This window comes from Camarhynchus parvulus, chromosome 7, assembly GCF_901933205.1.
Source record: "Camarhynchus parvulus chromosome 7, STF_HiC, whole genome shotgun sequence".
NCBI lineage: Eukaryota > Metazoa > Chordata > Aves > Passeriformes > Thraupidae > Camarhynchus > Camarhynchus parvulus.
In genome coordinates, this window is record NC_044577.1 from 31,232,500 (window position 1) to 31,254,351 (window position 21,852).

The following is a 21,852-nucleotide window of genomic DNA, read 5'->3' on the forward strand; positions in this document are numbered from 1 at the left end:
CAAGTTAGTGTCAGAGGTTACCACTGAACCCACTAAATAGCTTTAACTGATCTGTAAAGCAAAAGAATTGATGCTACAGGTTTGACAGGCAACAGAAAAGCTCTAATGAAGAAAGCATGAATCCGGAATCTCCTCTAGTCCCATGTAATATATTGCTTCTAAAAAGAAGGAGGAAGAGATAAAATTTAGTCAAAACATTTTAAAACATAGTGTAAAAGCTTTATTTGGTTTTCAGAAACAATAATCTTTCTGGAATCTTTCAGAATGCAGCGTAGTTTGAAGAATAGAAAACTAATTCACAAAGGACAAGGTGAGGGCATCTCTCTGATATTCAGGCAGCAATCAACTTTTAACTCAACTACAGCTCCAACTTTCAAAGTTGTGTTTTTTCTTAAAGCAATGGCATTTGGAATGCAAGAGTAATGAAAACTACAAGAGAATTAAATATTACAGATTTAACAGTGAAACCACCAAGCCTTCTTTGGTTTGCTGTAGGTGTTGGTAGCTGATCATGATCTGCCCAAGACTTCTTGATGTGTCTTTGAGGCATTATTTGTATGTGAAAATCCAGAAGACAATATGAAGTGTAATTCATTGTATTAGAAATTGCCTCATCATTTCAGCATTATTTTGTCACATATGAAACACTCTGTTAGATTGGTTGTACTGCAGCCTCAAGCATTGAGAGTGAAATAATTTAGACTCTCAAAACCACCAAAGACTTTACACAGGTTTGGAGATTATGTCCCTGCTAGATCATTTCTACTGGAATTCAGACACCTGTATAAATCTTAAAAACAAAAGATTGATTCTGACAATTGAATCTTGACAATTTTCAAAAGACATTTTCTTGAAAGCACTATTACAACCCACATACAACCCATTTATATTTATACAGCCCTATAAATACCCATTTTGTACTACAGCAGCCCTGGATATTTCACACCCATCAGAAGCAGATCAGTGTAACTGCATTACAGCACACACAGCTGCCACCTCACCTCTTCCATCACATATTCCCTGTGTGCAGCTCTAATAGACACAATTCCTCATTTTGATGACAAATTTTCACAACTCATAAGAAAACCAGAAAAGGAAATCAATCACTGTAAGCAACTGATATTCTTTTCCTTAATCAAATTTTGTTGCTTTGCATAAGTCAATGGCTTTTAAGCAGGTAGCTATGAAAAGTACTGAGATTCAGGGGCTTCCATCTCCACAAACTCAATTCTCAAGCTGCTATTAGTAAGTTAGCACTTTTTCCCCTCATCTCACGATAAAATTAATTTCCTAAGGAGAGTAACTCCAGTGATCCAATTCATTTGCATTCAGCAGATGCAGCAGAACAGCCTCCTAATTTGTGGATTTAGCCTTTATTCTTTCTCAAACTTTGCAATTCTTTGTTATAATTCCCTACAGATAGTGATAAGACTAAAATTCTGTAATGTTGCCAACACAGAATTAGAGATTAATCTCACTCAGATTTCTATGGTAATTAACCTTCAACATAATGAAGCAATTTTACCTTTAGCATGGCTTTGCCACACTAAACATGAGTTGACCCCTTTCAGATAAAGAGGCTGCTCCTCGAGGTGAGCAGCAGTCAGATTGATGTAAGACTGCAGGTTTAGATTCTCAGCTACTTGTTCGGTAACATTTTATAAGAAATAAATCAATAATAGCAATGAAATTACAAATATATGCTGAGTAACGAGCTCTGCTATAAACTACCTCAAAAGTGATCAGGGAAAAGCTACACAAGGGTGACTGGAAATGGAGTTTTTCTCGTATCAACTGACTGCTATGAAACAGCCAAGGCAAAAATTTCCTCTTTTTAATTATCATCCCATTCTCTTTCTGGCAAATCTTTACAGCAGCACTGTACCAATCAGGGTTTGCAATGAAGCCCTTGGTAATTCCTCCTCTCAAGTCAGCAAAGGTGGGACAACAGAATTAAGGATTCAGAAAAAATTAGTGATGCATATGAACGCAATCTGCAAAAATGCGTCAACTTTCTCCTAGCAACTCACAGAGAGTTGTTTTGGGGCAGTAGGGAGGTAAAAGGCTCTCATGCACTTGATGGTTTGTCTGTTACAGCCTGGAAACTTTTTCACCACCACACTTCCAGTTCATTAAACTAATGCCTGAAACATGACGACACGACGCGGAATAAAACAAGTTTGTCAGGAGCAGTCTAATTACTTCCCAAGTTTGTTCTATTCTCCCACCTGTTTCATTCATTGCAGTATCCCAGATTAGCTGACCTGTTTTGATTATATGGGTTATTTTGTGGGAGGCTTGGGGCTATTTATTACTTTAACCAAAGCAAAGAGCCTCACAGAACAACAGAAGAGTCTGGGATGGAAGAAACCTCCAAATGTCACCTGGTCCAACCTTTCACAGCACCTGGATGAGATTCTCAGCACCCTGTCCAACTGCATCTTGGAAACTTCCCACAATGAGGGCTCTGCCACATCCCTGGGGAGGTTGTTCCAGTGATTGATTGCTCTGACTGTAAAAGTTTCCTTTCTGGTATCAAGATTGCTTGCCATATTTACAGAAAACATTTTGATCATTTTAGCTGAGCTACAGGGGTAAACGTGACAAAAAGGACTGGAAAAAAAATTCAGTGTACAAAGCACTAGGATTTATATTCATATTCTTGAGATAGGAACTCTATTCTCACATTTGCAAAGCTGCCATCTAAACAAGCTTCTGTTCTTTATCCAATTCTCTGGCAGCCACAATGCTGTAAATAAAAAAACAATACTTCTAATTTCTATGTGTATTCTGGTACTCTGCAAGAACTGGTTTACTCTATTTTAATTCTGCATTTCCTTGATTGTTAAGAATCTTACCATGTTGTATTTTCCTGAGAGAAATGAGATTTCCACCATGGATTAATAGTGGAACAGTTTCTCAGAGAGGCTGTGGAGCCTCCATCCTTGGAAGTTTTGGAGAGCTGACTGGATGAAGTTTTGAGTGCCTTATTCTGATCTCACAGCTCCCCCTGCTCTGAGCAAGAGCTTGTGCCAGAGACCTCCTGAGGCCCTTCCAACCTGCAGTATCCTGTGAACCCATTAATTTTTAGTCACAAAATCTTTAACCCTGCAGGCTCTGTCAAGATCTTTCAGTACTAATGACTCCTAATAGCCCACAGAAAAGGAAATGTTAAAATCTCTGCAGGCTGTTTTCACCACCGAAGTGGTGAAAAATATTACTCTGCAAGAAACTGTAACTTCACATTAAAATGAGCTGCAGGCCAATAAGAGAAATATGAGCTCTAAGCCCAGGAGTAATGTGAGCTTCTTCAGCAAAGCTGAGAAAATCAGTTTTATGATGGCTACAGAATTTAATCTCTGAGTAAACCCACCAATAAAACCTCTAGAGTTTAAGGAAGAAAAAAATTATAAAATTAATTATTCTAATAAAAACTGTAAAAGCGCTAAATCCTGTTTCCCTATGATTAGAAGGGATTTTAGTATTAGTGGCTGACAGAGTGAATATCATGCAGGGAATCATTCAGGGGAAGTCACATGGTGTAACACAGAAGGCAATTGTCCAGGAGGTTTTTGCTGTCAGAAGTTAGGAAAATATTTTTGAGCATGAAGTATTCATTCACTTTCCAATTCTGTACCTACACTTTTTTCTCAATTGTCTTCCATGTCTAACCACATGAGAGGAATCCTTTACTATCTCTTTGCCTTGCTGGTACTCTTGTTTTCATTCTTCCTTCCCAAAACCAAACACAAATTACATTCTGTGACTGCTCCTTCATTAATAACTTGGAACTTGCAACAACCTGCCCCACATTTCTTCTGGAGGAGAGGCTGTCAGCCTGTTTAACACTGGAACTATGGCAGCTCTCACAGCCTACTTAACACAGACAAGTGTAAAATGCCAGTTACAGCCAGCCCAGGAATCCTCAAGTGCAGTCAAAACTGAATGTTGGAATCTAAAGGATAAGGATTTGGAGGAAAAGGTTCAAATTTGGTCACCAAAAAATGATTTTCTGGTGGCAAATCAGCGGGATCTGCTTGATGGAGATGATGAGAAGCAGGGTAGGGAAAATCTGCTGTCACACACGTGAGGAATAGGAGGGATTGAGCAAGGGCCACTCCTGCCATGGAAAAAGGGTGTGAAAAGAAGCAGAGGGGTGCCCCAAGCTGCTGAGCTGGGGGTGTCTGCCAGCAGCACCCCAGCTCACAGCCCAGGCACAGCAGGGGCAGGTGAGAGCAGCAGCTCTATTCTGGGGACTGCAGCTCTGTGGCAGCACGGGCCTGTCCTGTGCACAGCACACTGTGCCACAGCTCTGCTGCTCTTTCCTTTAAATAGAGAAATCCAAATTACAGTGCAGCTGTTCACTAACACTTGCTGCTGTTCTGTAACGTGGCAGTCACATTTTTCATGAGGGTGACATCCAGATCTCCGACAACTGTAACATCTGCCTCTTAAACTCATTAAAGGACTTTTTCTAAAAAGAACCAGCCACTGTGACATATTATGGTAATACATAGGCAAAAGATGCAATATCAGCCTCAGTCTTGAGAGTCCTGTCATGCTCTACTGCTAATCTAAAGCTTCCTTGTGTCCAATTAGGCAGTTATATTAGCTGCTGGTGTAGCTTCTCTGTTATCAGGTGTAGCTCCTGAAGAGGTTTTGGACACCAATCTGTACAGAATCACAGCTGTTCAGGATATTTACACCTGCCTGGTGCTCAGTGAGAAGGGAATGGAGTCAATTTAAGATACTCTTTAAAAGGAATGAAGTGGGCTTGCTGTTCATCACACATGTTCCATAATCCACCCCCAACTGCCAGGATCCAGATCAGCATCATTACAGCTACTCTGCTTTTCTCACCATAAAAAAACATAAGCCCAAACTAGATTACACAATAAAGAGAATACAAGTAATAGTCCAAATGACCGCTGAAAATCAATTTTTCAATTACTGTGTTAGAAAAGTGTGCTGTGATACCACATGGTCTGACTTCTTAAAAGACACTGAGGAGAAATGCTGTTTATGGCTGAGACTCAGATCAGCTCTGCTAGGGAACCATTTCATGCTGAAAGTGTTACAGGCCTGCTAAAACTTTTATTATCCCTTAGGATTTCAACCAGTTGCTGCAGAACAGAGCATTTACACACTTTAACATCATGCAGCTGAACTGGGGCAACATTTCCATAAATAATTTGATACTCCAGGTATGGAATATCTACCAGAAAAAGGTAACAGACATTTCTACAACTGGGGGGAGTTCAAAAACTCTCATGAGTTGTTTTCTAGCTCCTAGGTCTGCACAGACTCTGCAGCTGCACTTGGAGTACACCTGCCTTACAACCACCCTCCTGGCTCCAGCATTGCTCCTCCCTTGCAGCAGATGATCAGACACTCTGACATTCCCCTGAACCTGGAAATTAAACCCTTTTGAGAACTTCCATAATATTCATTTCTATGGTGATCATCAAATTCCAGCACAGGAAACATCATACCCCTGATTGTATATACATGGGCCTATGTGTAAATACTAGGCAAAACACACAAATCCTGCTTAATCAACTACCAGTCAAGTAAAAGGAAATGCTTTCATAGGTTTTGGATCTAGCTCCAGTAAAATCATTGCCAAGTCTACAGATGCCACAGTTTTTGAAACAGATTTTAGAATATATAAATATATACATTTTCTATTTCAAATTTAATATAACTTGTATGTGCCATGATTTTTTGGGTGTGTTTGCACAAGGCATAAATGCATTTCTGTCTGGGTAAGAGCAAAGTTTGTGATTGATTTACTTTTGTCTGAATATGGGATAATGAATTTATGGAGAAATTATGATGTTTATTAAATCAGCCATATGAAGCCCCTCTTGCATCTAGCGCTGTACCTGGATGTAGAATCTTGGCCATATATTTCAGAAGAAAGAATGATTTAGAAATTTTCAGTGTGGTTAAGAGGAAACCATACTTCTCCTCCTATTAAACAGATATCCAAGCACAGGTGAACACTCCCTTTGAAAACTCTTTATTTTGAGCCTCATTCTGTGGGAGAGACATGAAAATGTGGTGTGAGGCCAAACCCCTGGGAGCTGAGAACCACACATGAGCTGCAGAGGTGGCTTCTGAGCTGTTTGCTGGTTGCAGCTCCATGCATTTGACATTTTTCCAGATCACTTAGGTATTCCATTCACTCATCACAAAAGAGCTTTGCCTCCAGCCACAGAGGTTTGCCCTGAACTGTGGGTAGGTGTGGATTTTGCCATCTGTGCTTCGAGTCTCTTTCGTGTGCATGGTATAGATAAAATTATCCACAGTTTTTTCAATGTGACTGATATGTTGGGTCTGAACCCAGAGGATTATTTTCATTCAACACTACCTAAATAGACAGTGCTCATTTAGCTGGGTTAACCAGTACAGCAGAGCCAACCCTCACATGAAAATTTAAATACAATAGAAATACTGAAAGTTTGGGTGGCTTTATTTAATTCTGTGAACCAAAAGAGAATATGCCCTGGAACCATCTAGATCAATATGCTTTCTTTTAGAATCAGAGGAAGAGAGAAGAGCCAGACCCAAATTTGCAGTATGACACTCGTAAAAGGTGGCTTCTAATTCTTTCAAGCTTTGAGTGCAAAAGTAGGATACATCATAATCCCCATATTCCCATACTCCCATATGCCTAATTGTAATGCACATATATTCAGTATAATTTCTGCAAGACTCCCCACGACCAGATACCAGGGTAAATATTCCCAAGTGGTGTCATCTGAACATGAGCAAGAGAGAAAAAAGGGTTACAATTACTTTGGAAGGAGAGGCTCTCTCTCTCTTAGAGTCTCATCACATTTTCTCATGTGATTTCTCACATAATTTCTGATGAGGAGCAATCAAATATCTTTCTTAGAGACTGCTTTGAGCTGAAGCTAAATAAGAAATTCTTGGATTAAGCTCTTATAGTTGTGTTCTGAATGTCAAAACAGGTGAGAACACCAGTTCTCCCTCCCCATAGTTTAGGAATCCATTAAGAAGCAAATCCTCAGAGCAGGCATTCTTCAGGGGGCAAATGGGCTCAACATCCTGAAGGTACCAAATCCACAGCCACAGCTGAGGTGTGGAGATGGAAGTGAAGTTATAGGCACATAGCAAAGCATTTAGGTAATGTCTAATTGCAAAATGACTCGTCTCTTCTGGCAAAAAGCTTTCTCAGAAGCAGGTGGAGGTATGACAGATATCTGCACCCATGTCTACCACACTGTAGATTTTAATTCCTGTAATTTTAGTATTACTGCTCATGTTTCAGACAACAGCTCCACCAAAAGAAAAAAAAAGAAAGGACATATCTGCATTCATTATGTATTATGTCATGGCAACATAGACCACCACAAGTGTGTTTAAAATGATTAGTCCACAATATAATTTAATTTTCTTATTAGGTAATTAAGGAATGCATAGCCAGAGTCTGAAATACATAATCAAAGAACCCAAGCAAACAAACAAACAAAACCACAACACCAACACAGTGAAAGAAATGTAAGAAATATGTGTTTTCTGCTCTTGCCATAATCCAGAATGTTCATTATGAGTCAGGATTCCTATTTACTCTGGCACTGGGTTAAGAAAGATGTTGACAGACTGGTTCCTGGGAAACACAGAATTTAACTTGATACCATCAACAAAATAATATATAGCAAACACCAGCTGCAACTGTCAAGAATCACTGTTTTAAATATGCTGTACAGAGTTGGGTTTTCCGATAAAAAGCCCAGTAGCCAAAAATCCTAGAATGAATCCCACAGGCATAGGCAGATACTGGGTCCTGCACTGCATTGTACAGAAAAGCAAGATCTTTCAACCAACTGTACTGAAAGAGCTCTGGTTTTTAAAGATTTCCCACAAGGCTGTATACATGTAGTTTGTTATTCTCTTTTTCCAATCCTTCCTTTTTTTGGTGGTATTTCTCACTTTCTCCTCAGACACAGTTCCTGCACTCCAGACAAGCCCTGCATTCCTGAATTTAACAGAAGCTAAAAGCTGCCCCTGGCTGTATAGCCAGTCAGTAGTTCAACATCTCATGAGATATTTTTCCAGTCTTCCATTAAGAAATTTCTTCTACAGCTATTTACTGAGTTTATTTAAGCACGTGGAAAACCACTCTTGCCAAACCAGCATCAATAAAGTTCTTCTTCAACAGATTTGTATTTGCTTCAGCAAACCAAGAAGCTACCAGGTTGCTAAGGGTTTACTAAAGGGCAGAATATTCAAGGCATTTGTAAACTGGTTATGGAGACCAGCCAGGTGGACCGCTGACATTTCTTTGCGCATCTTAAATGCCTCAATCAATTTCAGTTGTAAATTTTCATCTTTAGTGGAGATTTCAAATTATTTCTCCAGTTATTTCAGCACTTTTTCCTTTCTTTAATTCCTCGATCATTGCTTTTTGATGACTTGTTCAGCACCTTTACATTTCCTGCACGTTAATTTACAACCTAGCAGATCACACTGAGCAGATCAAGTACTCATGAACTATGCATGTGCTCTGACTCTCTTTCCAGATATCTGTAGTTCTTCCCAACTCCTGCATTGCCTCAAGACCTACAATTCTTTCAAGGGATCTTCTAAAAAACATCAAATATTCATCCCACTCCCACATACTCTTTCATTAATGAGCCAGCTAGGCAGAGTCAAGCAGTGTCTCAGTCTTGCAGTGGTTTAATTTCTGATCTTGGTGAATGTTTTAGCCTTGGCTTTTATTTCATGTGGGCACCAATGACACATCCAGGAGCAGTCTGAGCAGCAGCAGGAAGGGTGACAGAGCTCTAGAAGAGGCAGTAAAGGACTCTGGAGCAAAAGGAGTTTTCTCATCAATGTTCCCACTGAAAGCAGAGATTTGAGATGGCTGAATCTGGAGAATCAACAAATGGTTCCAGGGCTGGTGCCACTGCCAGGGGTTCAGCCTCTTCTGAGCTGTGTGTGGTGGCTGACACCCCAGAGGGAAGGGATGAACCAAAGGGATGAACTCTGAAAAAGATCCTTCTCATCTCACCCCAGAAAACAAGAGAAATCAAATTATCTAATAAAAATGAAACACATTAAGCAGAGTTAAGCTCAGCAGGACACATTTGCATGATGGTTTCAGCACTCCAGTTGCCCTGAAGTCAAATGGAAATGCATTGGTTCCTCTGAGCAGAACTTGGCACAGCAAGCACTCCTGTACCCTTGGGAGTGCCAGCCCATCAATGCTGCAGCTCCAACTGCCATATGGCTACAGCTTAGGCAAGACTACGCATTTCTTTCACATCTTAGCATTTCATTCCCAGTATTTAATTCACAGCACATCATGAGTCAGGCTGTATTCTCTGTGCCTTCTCCTGGGGGTGTGTTTTTCAGTCTATCTTTATGTTCCCTCTCAATGACGTCCAGGAGCTGGGGCTGACTCTAACGCTGCCTTCCCATGAGAGGCTTTACACTGATTTTAAGAGATTTTGGATCAATCTCTTGATGTCAGGTTTATGAAAGAGGAGGTTTTATAAATTTGCAAAACACAATTAATTGGCAATTCCACTTGGCTTTTGCCAGGGAGATAAGGGTTTTTTCAGATCTGTTAGGATACACAGACAAGTGAAATATTTAAATCAATAAGAGAGACCTATAAATAAAGAACTAAACTGAAGCTACTCTGGCACCTTATTCTGGTAAACAGACCCCTGCACTGAGGCAGAGTATGGCCAAGCACACAAAAACAGGAATAACACACAGCACAACCTAAGCACCAACACAAATTTGCACCACACCACATTTGTCCAGGAGTCTGAGGGAGGAGACCCACAGAAAACAGGGATAGTGACAGACCAGGTGAAGTTAGAGGCACATATGATGCAAAGATTGATTATTCATAAGCTGAGCAAGCAGCCAGCAGGCATCATTGCAACATTCTCCCAGTGTCAAGGAGGAAAAATAATTATGCGCAGTGTTTCAAGCTAGAGATTGATTAAACGCAACAGGAAATTAGAAATTTGGCTCCCTCAAAAATCTGACATAGTAAGAGTTGCAGCACAACCATCTCACCATCTCTTTGCTGTCAGTACTGTGGTGGAAACACAGCTCTGGAAACAGGGATAGCCAGGCTGATATCCAGATTCATATTCCCAGCACAGGGGAACATTCTTTCACTTGATACTGAACTCATAATGAAACCCTAACTGTCTTCAACTAATGGGCATGGCAAGTAATTCACTGGCTTAATTCAGCCTTATTAAAGCAGAGGGATTATATGAAAGCAAATTAAAAATGAGCATAAAAAACCATAAATGAGGAAAATATGTTTACTAGTTTGCCTGTTCACTTTACTGGCTTACCCCCAGGGATATGTTGAGTCTTCTTTTGTATATTGTATTCTTTTAAATACTTTACAAGGTTCACTTGAAAAAGCCCAACAGAAGATTTCAAAAATATGTTAATTGAATGTTGACAGGAATCACTGTGGACACCCACAAAAGCAAGATGCTAAGAAAATGTCTGTTAAAATCTCCAAATCTGTGCAGGAAGACTAATTTTAATCACATTTTTCTGAATTTATTTTTATGAATCAATGCCACATCAGTCTTTTATGGCCTTTTATTCCAAACTGTTCTGTATGGAGCCCTGCCAGAAAGGAACTCACAGCCCTGGCAAGCTGTTGCATGAGCCTGAGTTAAGGCATGTAAAAATACTGCTTACTTTTTCTCAGTTTTTAGAAAAAGATTGTGAAGATGTGATTGAGAACCTCCAGTCTGGCTTTTTGTTGTTGTGTTTCTGTGTGTTGTTTTTTTTTATCCTACCAGTTATGCAACGTTTAGTTTCATCAAGCAGCCCCTCATTAAAGGGACATAATTTGAGGTGTTTCAGCCCAGAACCTACCTTATTCCCCTTTATTGTAAAATTGCAGTCCATTCCAGGGGACAGTTGAACTATTTTCCAGCCAGATGGGATGCTGCCAGAAATGGCAGTACAGAGAAAAACCAAAAACAGGCAAATGTACTGCAATGCTCCACCTAGATGCCCAAAATTCAAGTAGGAATTTTAATTTTTTTTTATGCACTAGTTGGAAAAATTATCTATTCAATCTCCACCTGATCCTCTCAGGTATCATATGAATCACCCATAGAAATGCTGCACAATAATGCAGAACACAATTCCCACTGTGATCAATACTGGACTGCATATATAAACACTTTTTTTCCCCCATAGGATACATACATCAAACATTTAATATAGAAAAAATTTGCTTGCAAAGCAAGCATAAAGAAGGCATGCATCACTGCTATACTCTTACTTTTAAAAAAATTAAGTGATTTATATTCAAACTTCTTGAGAGAAGTACAAATATAATATAAGCATCAATTTCAAAAACCATACTCTAGTAAGAATAATTCAGTAAGATGCGAAACGAAAGATTTACAAGTCTATTACAGATTGCAAATAAAGTTCACTCGATACAGGTGCTGCAAGGGAAAACAAACTGCAAAGGCCTTATCATCGCTATGCTGCCTAAAAAGAAACTGAAAATCCCAACCACAGGGAGGTTTGCCTAAGGAGGGGCTGCGTGTTTGGGAGCGAGCAGCGAGCTGGCAGAAGGAAAGAATACTTGCTGACAGGACAAAATGTTTTGGTCAAAGCTCTGGAATGTGTAGCCTCCCAGCCTGACACCAGAAGCTCTGCAGGCCCCTGGCAGAGGCAGAAGGAGTGAAGTTTACTCACATGTACTCCCTGTGTGCAGAGTGCACCGCGGCCGCGTTGCTGTAGCGCCACAAAACTATCGCTGATGACAAAACGTCCAGGGTGGCATCAAACTGCAAAAGAGACAGAGTCAATTGTCCTGTGGGCCATTCAATGTGCCCTGCACTAAGAGCAAAGCATTTACCATCCTGCTGCACAGGCACAAAGCAGCTTCAAATAAATCACTTTAATGAAAGCACAATTTACATTTATTGAATTGATGTTCACGTTTTCGCCATGTATTATTGCACAGGGATACACCTCAGAGCTCAGAAAGTCAATCAATGGATTTTAAAAAATTGAATTTTTAATCTATCACCTGTGAAGAAGTTAAGAAAGAAACCAAACATCATAGTCTGCCACTGTAGCACTCCAAGTTAAAATACTAATACGATCCTAATGCAAGGACTGTAAAGAAATAAGTGTAGAAAAATGCCTGCAGTCACTAATTCCCTGCAAGGGCTTTTGTTTGCAACCAAGAAAAAATTAACTTTTTCTCCAAAATCCCACCCAGATTTCACCCTATATTAATTTATTATTCTGTATCAACAGCAAAATTCATGTTCCAAATTAATACAGATGTGGTGTCAGGAACACTGAAAACCAGGCTTGTCCCACTGTAAGAACTTTCACTCCCATGTCAAACTTCCAACAGAGTCAATCCGACCTTCAGAATTGAAAGCTAAAGATAAATTATTTGATATGAGTCATTGCTTGTCATTAGGAATTTTCTGCTCTGCCGCGAATCTGGAAAGTCATGGCAAGGACTGGAGAGGAAAGCTGACATCCCAAAGTCAAGAGCAGTCTTACCCTCAGCTTCAATGGGAACAGCTCAGAAGGGAAATTCAGAATTTGGTTCAAGTTCAACAACTTGATTTTTAGTTGAGAGATTTTGTATAAGAAAACCATATCTGTTGGATAACATCTATCAACAATAAGGTATAAGCCTGGGGTTTACTCCAGGATGGGACTTAATGGGCAGAAACTGAAAAAGTATAATTAGAATATCTTTGCCACTCTTTCCAATGCTTGACTTTAACAATACGTTTCCTAATCCATTATTGACTTAGCACACCTTTCCATGAACTTACCATAAGAAAAAATGCAGTATTTCATGTTCAGAAAAGGCCCTTGGAAAAGAAAAAAAGAGTAGATAATATTTCAATTGTATCTCTACTTACAGCAAATCCAAAGGATGATGCACTGTATCTCATTACGGAGACAGCTGAAGGAAAGAAAATATTATTAAAAATCACTTCAAACTTTCTTTGCTTTTTTTTTTCTTTTTCAGTTGTTCAAGAGCTACAAAACCAGTTTTAACACATGGATTTACTTTCACCCAGTTCCCACTAGAACAACCTGACCCAACACTTAAAAAATGTCTACAAAAAGACCTTGTGCCAGAGGAAGTGGTCAGAACACTGAAGAGATTTCTTCTAAAACTTTAATGGGGGAGATTGAGCAGCATTCAAGCCTGCTCATGAAACAAGCTGTGGTTTAGATTTGAACAAAAATACTTTGAAACCACAATATCAAACTATCAGAAAACTTAACACATCTCAAAGTGCTCCTTGCTCCAGCCAGGACTTTCAGGCCACCTGGACTGAATGACAGAAAACCTCACAGGCCCATTGAGACTTCTTGAGTGCCATTTTTTGGCAACAAGCCCAAGGGTAACTCACACAGCCCCAAGAAATGCTGCAGACCCCATCATTTCAGTGGCTTCCAATGCAAAAATATCAGCAGGAAAAGTTTTGAGCAGCCCTGGTTTTGACCACATGGTACCTTCTAAAAAATAACCAAGACTGAAAATATGCTAATACCTAGGAAAAAAATATAATTTAAAAAAATTTGCTCCTCATATCCTAATTTCATCACTTCAGTCTCCAATTCTAGGAAGGCCTGTGCTAGAATAAATACTTCAACAGCCCAGAGGAATAGCAGGGAAGAAGCAGTGGGACAACTCCTCCTCTCCAGCAGTGGGAGAGGAGCCTCCTGGAGATGGGACTTCACCAAATGCAGCTCTCGGGGTCACAGCAACCCCAGGCAAGCTCTCAGGCACTGAGCACTCCATCCTTCTTGCTGTGTTTTGTGAAGGGCCACCTGAACCTCTGCTCTCTGAATAAACTCACAGAGCTCCAGCTCCAGTTTGAAATAAAGCCTTGAAGGATTGATTTGACTACTCTTGCATGAACAGATATCAGCTAACTTAATAAGAACATATTCTTGTAGAACAAATACCAAATAAACCAAAAAACAGACTCATCAATGACTTTGTCAATCTCAGGCTGACAAACACAATATCTAATTCTCAGTGTTCATTAGAGCAGCTTGGCAGAACAGAGACACTATGATTTGACTGTTCTTTTCAGTAACAGCAAGCTGCAGTTCTGTGGCACTTATCTGGATAAACAGAAATTAAATTTTGGGAAAAAACCCTTTTTGTTATGGATCTAAGACCTAGGTGTGGTCATGAGCAAGCCAGATGTCACAAATATTTGGACTTTATCATTACATTTGACAAAAACACAAAGAAAAGTCATCAAGGTTCCTCTCCAGACTCCAATTTTCTCAAAGTTGAAGAGTATTGAAACAGTGTAGGTTTACATCTCCCTCTCATTTTTAAACCATCATCTCCCACACTTCATTCCCTAGGTAAAAAAAGAAGCTGTATTTCTTGGTCAGACTTGCCAGTGATCTGCAAATTTCAACACTTCACTGCATAATTATATATTGCTTATTAAATTTTCATTGTCTGCCTCCTTAGAGGCAGATAGTTTCAAAATCAGCAGACATTGCAAAAAAAATTGATGGGAATTCACAGGTACATAGAAACTTGCAATGTTCCTGTCATTGCTGCTTCCATATGATGCAGTTCAAAGCAACACTTTTACTCCTATTTCTAGCTTACCCCTCTAGTGGAATTAACTCCTCCATTTTTACTCAATTGCCAGTTTCTTTCCCAACTCAGATCCAGACTTGAAACTAACTAATTGTATGGTTCCTTTAAAAATGAATATGTAATTTCTCTGGTGATGAACTGCATACAGATAGCAGTTCCACACCTTAAGGATGCTTGAAGGGACATATTTGGTATATTTAAAGCACAGGGAATTCTGCATGAGAACTATTTTTATTTTATGTATTCTATCACAGCAGTAACACACAATCTGTTTGTCCTGAGCTATCTAAAACAAGTATTAACTAACAGTGTCACAACTCTGCTCAAACCTTTTTGCTAATTAGTGAATATGACTAGGACTGGCATCCTACAACACTAACTTTTAGTGGTAGAAGGCCATAATAAAGATGATAAAGACCTTTTAAGCACTGGAAAGATGTATTTCTATATTATTTATTTGGTTTTATATTTTATACTGGTTTTCTAATGGAATAAACAACACATTTCTTTTTCTTTCAGAGTCAAATATCAATGTTAAAGCACCTTCAGCCCTGACTTAAGCACATCAATACTTCTAGCTGGCAAGCACAGTCATAAAGCCCCCCAGTAAGTCATCCCAGCTTAAACAGGATGCTTGTCCATGATTCCAGGCTCTGTGGCAGTGAAAGCAGCTCTAATATTGGATTACAGGCTGAACCAGACCAACCACATCCACTAAAACCAACTGGTTCCCATGCAGACCCTGGAGCTGGACACTCTTGGGGAGCTATTTCTTAGCAGCCAAGCATTTGAGAGCCCTGGGCAGAGGAATGATTGTGGTCCTTTTGCCCCCAGAGTCACTGCTGGGCTCCAGGAGGGCACTGCAGGGATGGGCCACAGAGCTTCTGCTGATCTCTCACCTTCCCTCTTCCCCAAGTGCATTTTCAGCTATGGAAAGCCATGGCAAGGACTGGAGAGGAATGGGGGGTTTTATTACAGATGGGAATAAAACCCCCCCATAGATTCCAGATCTCCACACTGAGCCAGAACAATGGAGGGGGACAAGAAATGAGGAAAGAACAGAGCAGGCAGCTTAAAGCCACTGTGAGGCCACACTGAGCAGCTGCACTGCCATGACAGGGGGAGCCTGCTTTTAGCTGTTTTATTGGCTAAATTGGACAAGGTTTTATTACCTCTACAATAAAGCAGATAATCCTAATGCATTTTCCTGACATTTGTAAACAGAACTTGCAAGCAGACAGAAGCTAAAAATAGAGCCAGCACAGTAAGCAACAAATCTGCCTCTGTCTCCACCTGCACAGCAATATCAATTTGTGGAGTCTGCTGCCCTGTAGGTCAGGTTTTGCTGGAATTCCTTCACCCCTTTCAAAGTGATTCCAAATAATAATAAAAAAAAAAATAGCCTATTTCCCACACATTCTACCCTCTAACAAAATAAGGGTTTTATTCATTTCATGTGCCTCAGAGAGAAATCATGTAACTAAGGCCTTAACTCTACAGAATAGTTCCAATTTAACTTTCCAGACATCTAGTCTGCCACCAGCCTTTGGCAGGTTCAATCCAGCTCAAATTTGTTCCAGGGTGAGGACCCTGCTGCTAGCCTAGGACTCTCATTTCCTCCCCTGTGCTGAGAGAGCTCCCTGGCACCTTTTTGTACAAAGCTAGGAGACAAGAAATAGGATAGAAAATTAACTCTGACTCCAGATCTTTCAAACAAAAATTTTTGGGATGAGTCTGACTACAAACGAGAGATGGATAAAAACTGCTCCTCCACCTGTCATAAAAATCTCCTTTTACCTACTCAGAAAGGGAAAAGTTATTTTTAAGCAGCTCCTCTAGATGGGACAATCACTCCATCATGTTTGCTTTGAAATTGGGCTTTCTGAAAGACAAGTTTGGATGTCAGCACATAAAATACCAAGGCTTCAAAAGCACCTGACCTGCACTTGGCAGAAATCAGTCAGGCAATTTGAACACTGCTGAAAATGGTGGGGTTTTGTCTCTATATATTACAATGCAGAACTTGCAGGTTGAAGAGTCACGAGCAAGAGGAACTGGAAGTTCTGCTGAATCAGAAGCGAGACTGAAATTCAGTCTGTTTTCATTGCCTAGTGTTGGTAAAACATCTAAAACTAATGTTACAACAAATATTTCAAAATAAATCCATGCCAAACAGAGAAAAACAAATAAGCAGTTATTTTCTAAAAATCCCTCACAACAACTGAAGGCAAAGAACAGACATGCCTGATGATGTTAATACTTGTTAAAAATGCTACTGACCCAAACCAACAGGTGCCTCGGGTGCCTTCTCCCTTCCCCAAAATTCTAGTAGAGCAAAATTTAAGGATTTTTATGCACAGGCATTACATTTCTGCCATCAGCATCTACAAATGGCTGCAACACATTCAGTATCTCAGACACAAGTCTAACTTATCTTCATGGGTAGATCCAGAGCTATCCACCAGTGTCATCCTTCTAGATCCCTTTTCCTATCCCAAAGTAATTGGCAAAAGTGTAAAAACATTATCTATACAAAATCTTTGGCTGATTTTCTCAGTTTATATTGCATCAACAAGGTGAAGGCCCTAATTTCTGCTCAGTACCATTACACTCTGATGTATCCACCAAGCCTAAACTTCATGCACATCAAACCTGGATCTTCATCTCATTAAAATTCACCACCAATTGTAAAGAAGTCCCCAGGAGGGTTCATTTTTCCACCTGCCTGGAAGGTGTCTCAGCAATGCTGTGCAGAATGAGCTGCAGGAGAGTCCTGGGAGATTTCAGTCCTTGGGGAAGGTCAGCTCTGGGACTGAGTGAATGAGGCCCTAGAGCCAGACATCAACTCTCCAGCTCTGCCACTGCCTGGGGCATCACTCTCAGGCCAAGAAACCACAAAAAATCCTCAAGGTGTCCTGAAAAAAATCTCTGCAGATTCAGTAAGGTAACAGATTTTGCTATTGATAGTAGTAAAACCTTCCAGGAATAATTGTCTTTCCTTGTCTATTATGTAGTCAATTATTTTGCTTGTTTGGCAATGGTCAAATCTTCAGCAGCTGCAAACTTCCATAACTTCATTTTCTGCAGTGAGATACAACAGCATATATAAGTTGAACGTATTCCTCATTTATTAGTATTATAGAAGAAGAAAGTTTCAGGGCTTTGTTCAAAGGTTTTTCTCTTGAGTTTAATCAAAACAGTCCTTTCCAGTTTGTTCAGATGTTAGCAGATTTTTTTATTATTTATTACTATTATTATTATTGCTGATTTCAGTATTTTCTATATTAAGTGGTTCATTTTTCAATGTTTCAATTATAGAAGTTTTTAACACCTGTTTTTGTGGTTCTTGGAAAGAAATGCCAGTTCTCCCCTAACTCCCTTTGCTTACATGTCTTTTGTTTCCCTTTGAAAGTGATTATCCATTATACCATGGTGATCAGCAATAGTAACAAGGAACCAAGAATAGCAAAACAGACCAGTCCTAAACCTCACTTAGGCTGTGAATTCACTTCTGTTTGATTTGTTTTTACCTCTCCTTTTGCCACCAAAAGAGCAGCCAGGCCTCCCCTGGCACGTCCCACAAATGGGCCAGACAAACTCACAGGAGTGCCCAATCCTGAACTGTGAAATAATCCTACCACAGAAAACAAGGAGTAACTTTTCAAATGATGGAAACCTTGTGGAAAACACAGTGACCCAGCTGCAAAACACAGCAAACTGAGCACAGCAGTGATATAAAGAATCCTGGTATAAAGCCCCTGAATGACAGAGACGCACCGACACTGACAGTGAATCTGTCCCTGATTTCAGAAAAAGAAAAAAAAATGTCTGGGGTATCTTTTAACAGCTGCTGAAATATCTCCTACCTCCAACAAGCTTTCCCTGCCACCCTTCAGTGAGCAGAGCACTAATAAATGGTCAGCCAGCTATACCAGAGCTGGCCATTTTCTGTGGCCCTCTCTCCCAGCATTGCTGGAGATGAACACCAGGAATTTCTTTAGGGAAATTTCTTTAGGGAAAGCTGCTTGTAAAGGCAGAAATCAGGCAATTCCCATCGGGCAGACTTAGCAGCAATTTCCAGAGCTGCTCAGGAGCAATATTCCAGCAATATTCCAGCATGTGCAAGTGCTCTGCAAAGCACAGGAGAGAGCAGGATCCCTCCTGTCTGGCGTCCCACTGCTTCACACACGCCCGTGCTTCCTCTCTCAGGTGCCAACCTTCTGTTTCCAAACAAGATCATCTCAGAAAAAAGGGAACACAAATGAATCAGAGCAAAGGAGGACTTGGTCTTTTTGTTTAGTTTTGGCTTTCCAGGGGGCCGGAGCTAAAGGAGGGCCCATATGTTACAGCTCCAGTTGAGCTTTATCAGGATACTAAATGCATATGTTGGCATTTCAGAATAGAAATAATGAAAATTTTAGGTATATAAAAAAACCAGCTAGATATGTGGTGCAAACTCTCTGCAACTGAATGTACAGGTGCATACTTTCATCTGTTGTATTTCAAATGGGGTCACTTGAAATGCCCAAAATAACTCACTGCAGTGACATTAAAGCACATTGTCTTTTAATGAAATTATGTATTATTGATGCCCCAACTCCAAATATAACAACTGAAATGGCCTAGAATGTTGCAAATGCTTGTAACTGAACACTTACCAGGGAGGTTTTTACAGCTTATGCCTACAATCCACAAGCTTTGCAATTTCAAGCCAGGAGTGAGCTTCCAAAATCAAAGGAAGCTCTTGGACCCTGAACTGGGACAAGGAAGGAGTGGTACCTTGGCTAAAAACCCAAAAATTACCATAAATGTTGGGTGATCTCAGAAACACTCAACAGCAGTTTCTAAAGCCCTCTGGCCAAGATTTGTAACTTGCTGTTTCCAGACAAGAGTTATCTAGATTTAATGACCTGGGAGACTCTCCAAACACAAAATTTCTCCCAATTTTTGTTTCACTGACCGGAGGCAAGAGAAGCACTGAGGTTCTACTCAGCACAAAAGGAAAAAAAAAAACCCAAACTTGTTTTGGGAGTCTGACCAGTTGATTTAAAACAAAATTAACAGAATAAGCCGGGACAATGAGGCGAAGACCCTTATCTAACCTAAAGGGTTGCTGGAATCTTCATAGGAATTCAACCAACTCATGTTTTATAAATATATCCTCAAACCTGTAAGAGCTAGGACACTGATTAAACATTTTTACCAGTCCTTGAAGGTTTTGAATTGTTAATCAAAGAGATGAAACACTGCCATTATTCTCAGGTTGTGCTAAGTTCCTGTCCTGTGGTCACATTAGAAAGATGAAGAGATCCTTTCAAAAAGATAATTAAAGGCAGATATTGTACGAAAGCACAGATGTATTAACATAGAATTTATATGCAAGGATTCAGGCTAACTGCAGCACAGGCAACAATAAATGTATGAATATCATTGGCTGTGCTACTGGCTGTGTATTGATGTCTGTAAGAAAAAAAATATTGTAAATAACTTTTATTTGGAAGCACAGCACACTCAAATGTGCATACCCAGTGAGAACTGCATCCCCTGCCCCTGACAGGGTTATTTGTCTCCATTCCTGTAAAAAAGCCTACTGGTTTCATTTTAATAAGGTGCTCAATTTGAAGTTTGCTAGATTTAGACCAGAAAAAATACATCAGAAATGTCCAAGTGCCAAAGTTCCAGATTAATGGTATTTTTTATTTATTTTTGCTCACTATTTTCATGCTACTATTTCAAACTTAACTGTGAGCAAGCTGGGGTATTTTAGAAATGAAGAGCATTAAAACAAATCAGTGCCACTGTTAAAAAAATAAAAACATTTAAGTATCCTCAGAGCAGCAGACAGACAGACAGACAGAACCCAGTTTCAACACCTGGAATCACACTGCAATCTAACATCTGCTCCATATAAATTGGCTGAGAGAAGTGCAACATGGAGGATATAGATCAGAGAGGATTTAGTTAGCTTTGTCTTGTATCACATTCTAGAAGTATATCTGTATTTCTAGAAGTATTGCAACTATCCTGTAGCTTAAATACACTTCTTAAATAAGAAAAAAGACCTTATCTATGGCTTACATTTACTCCAGTATGACTCTTCCCAGCAGGCTTTAAATTTAGAGAAAATACACACATTTTAGCCATGGTAAGTGTGTAAAACCAGTCCACAAAGGCACTGGCTAAATTCTCACTTTTTCACATTAACTGTAAGAGCTCTGTTTTAGTAGAAACAATTCTTGATACAACACAGATGAATTTTCAACTTATGAACAAATAGAAATTTTTCAGATAGGAAAATTTCCACTGAAGTTCCAGGTGAATATACAAATTTTTTGATCGAAGTTCTTATATTTTCCCTAGAATTTCAATAAAATTTTAAGCACCTCATCATATGAAGAAACGCATTGCAACAGCTTGTATTTACCATGAAAGGTTTTCCAAACAAATTAGAATCTATTTTATTTTATGGATTTTCGCTTTTCCTTTCAGTGTGCGTGTGGAGGAAGTTATGGGGTTTGAGATCATGACAGAGATGTAACTATATTTACAATTACATAAAAATAAAAAATAAAAAATAAAATTAAAAATAAAAAGGCTTCCTATTTCAGAGGAAAGGAAACAGAATTGGATAAGGGAGCACAGGAGATATTTGAAGATCAGGGATCCAGAATAATTTAATAATCCAGAAGGACTGGGCTCTCAAGAGAGAGTGTAACTGTGTGAAAAGGCAGGTAGATGCAGGTGGCTGGCACAGTCCCATGCACTCTGCTGCCAACCCTTCCATATTTCCTTCCCTAGGATTCTTAGCCCTAAAACAGGGTGCAAGTGCTTCCACAGTCCAGGGGGTTGCACACAGGGAAAATCATTTTACCCTACAAAAGGCTGGAGAAATTCTGCAAAGAGTGACAGCAGGCACCATCAATATCTCATCTATTCTAATAAACTGTGTCCTGCTATGACCTGCCTTTTATATTTCACATTGTCAAAGCCTTCACTTTTAGATCTGCAAACTTTACCCATGGAAAATTACCCCAATTAGAAACGATCTGGAGGAGCTTTATGGCATTCCCACAGCTCAACAGTTGTGAGAGACTATTTTTATACTAAAAGTATTCGAACAGACTTCTGAAAATCAAAGCAGGTTTCCTTCTATAGAGAAATACAGCACGTCTTCAGAAGTGTATCAAGTGCTGGAAAAA

The 21,852-nt window shown here is 39.7% G+C and overlaps 1 protein-coding gene across 3 annotated transcripts in view; it reads right to left on the bottom strand.

Moving 5' to 3' along the window:
* TMEM163 (transmembrane protein 163) overlaps positions 1-21,852 on the bottom strand; it is an 87,788-nt gene that overhangs the window by 22,497 nt on the left and 43,439 nt on the right. For all 3 annotated transcript variants that reach the window (XM_030952171.1, XM_030952170.1, XM_030952172.1), the window contains 2 exons: positions 12,933-12,976; positions 11,734-11,825 (listed from right to left, as the gene is read on the bottom strand). In XM_030952171.1, coding sequence (XP_030808031.1) covers positions 11,734-11,825; positions 12,933-12,976 — 136 coding nt within the window. The remainder of the gene's footprint in view (positions 1-11,733; positions 11,826-12,932; positions 12,977-21,852) is intronic.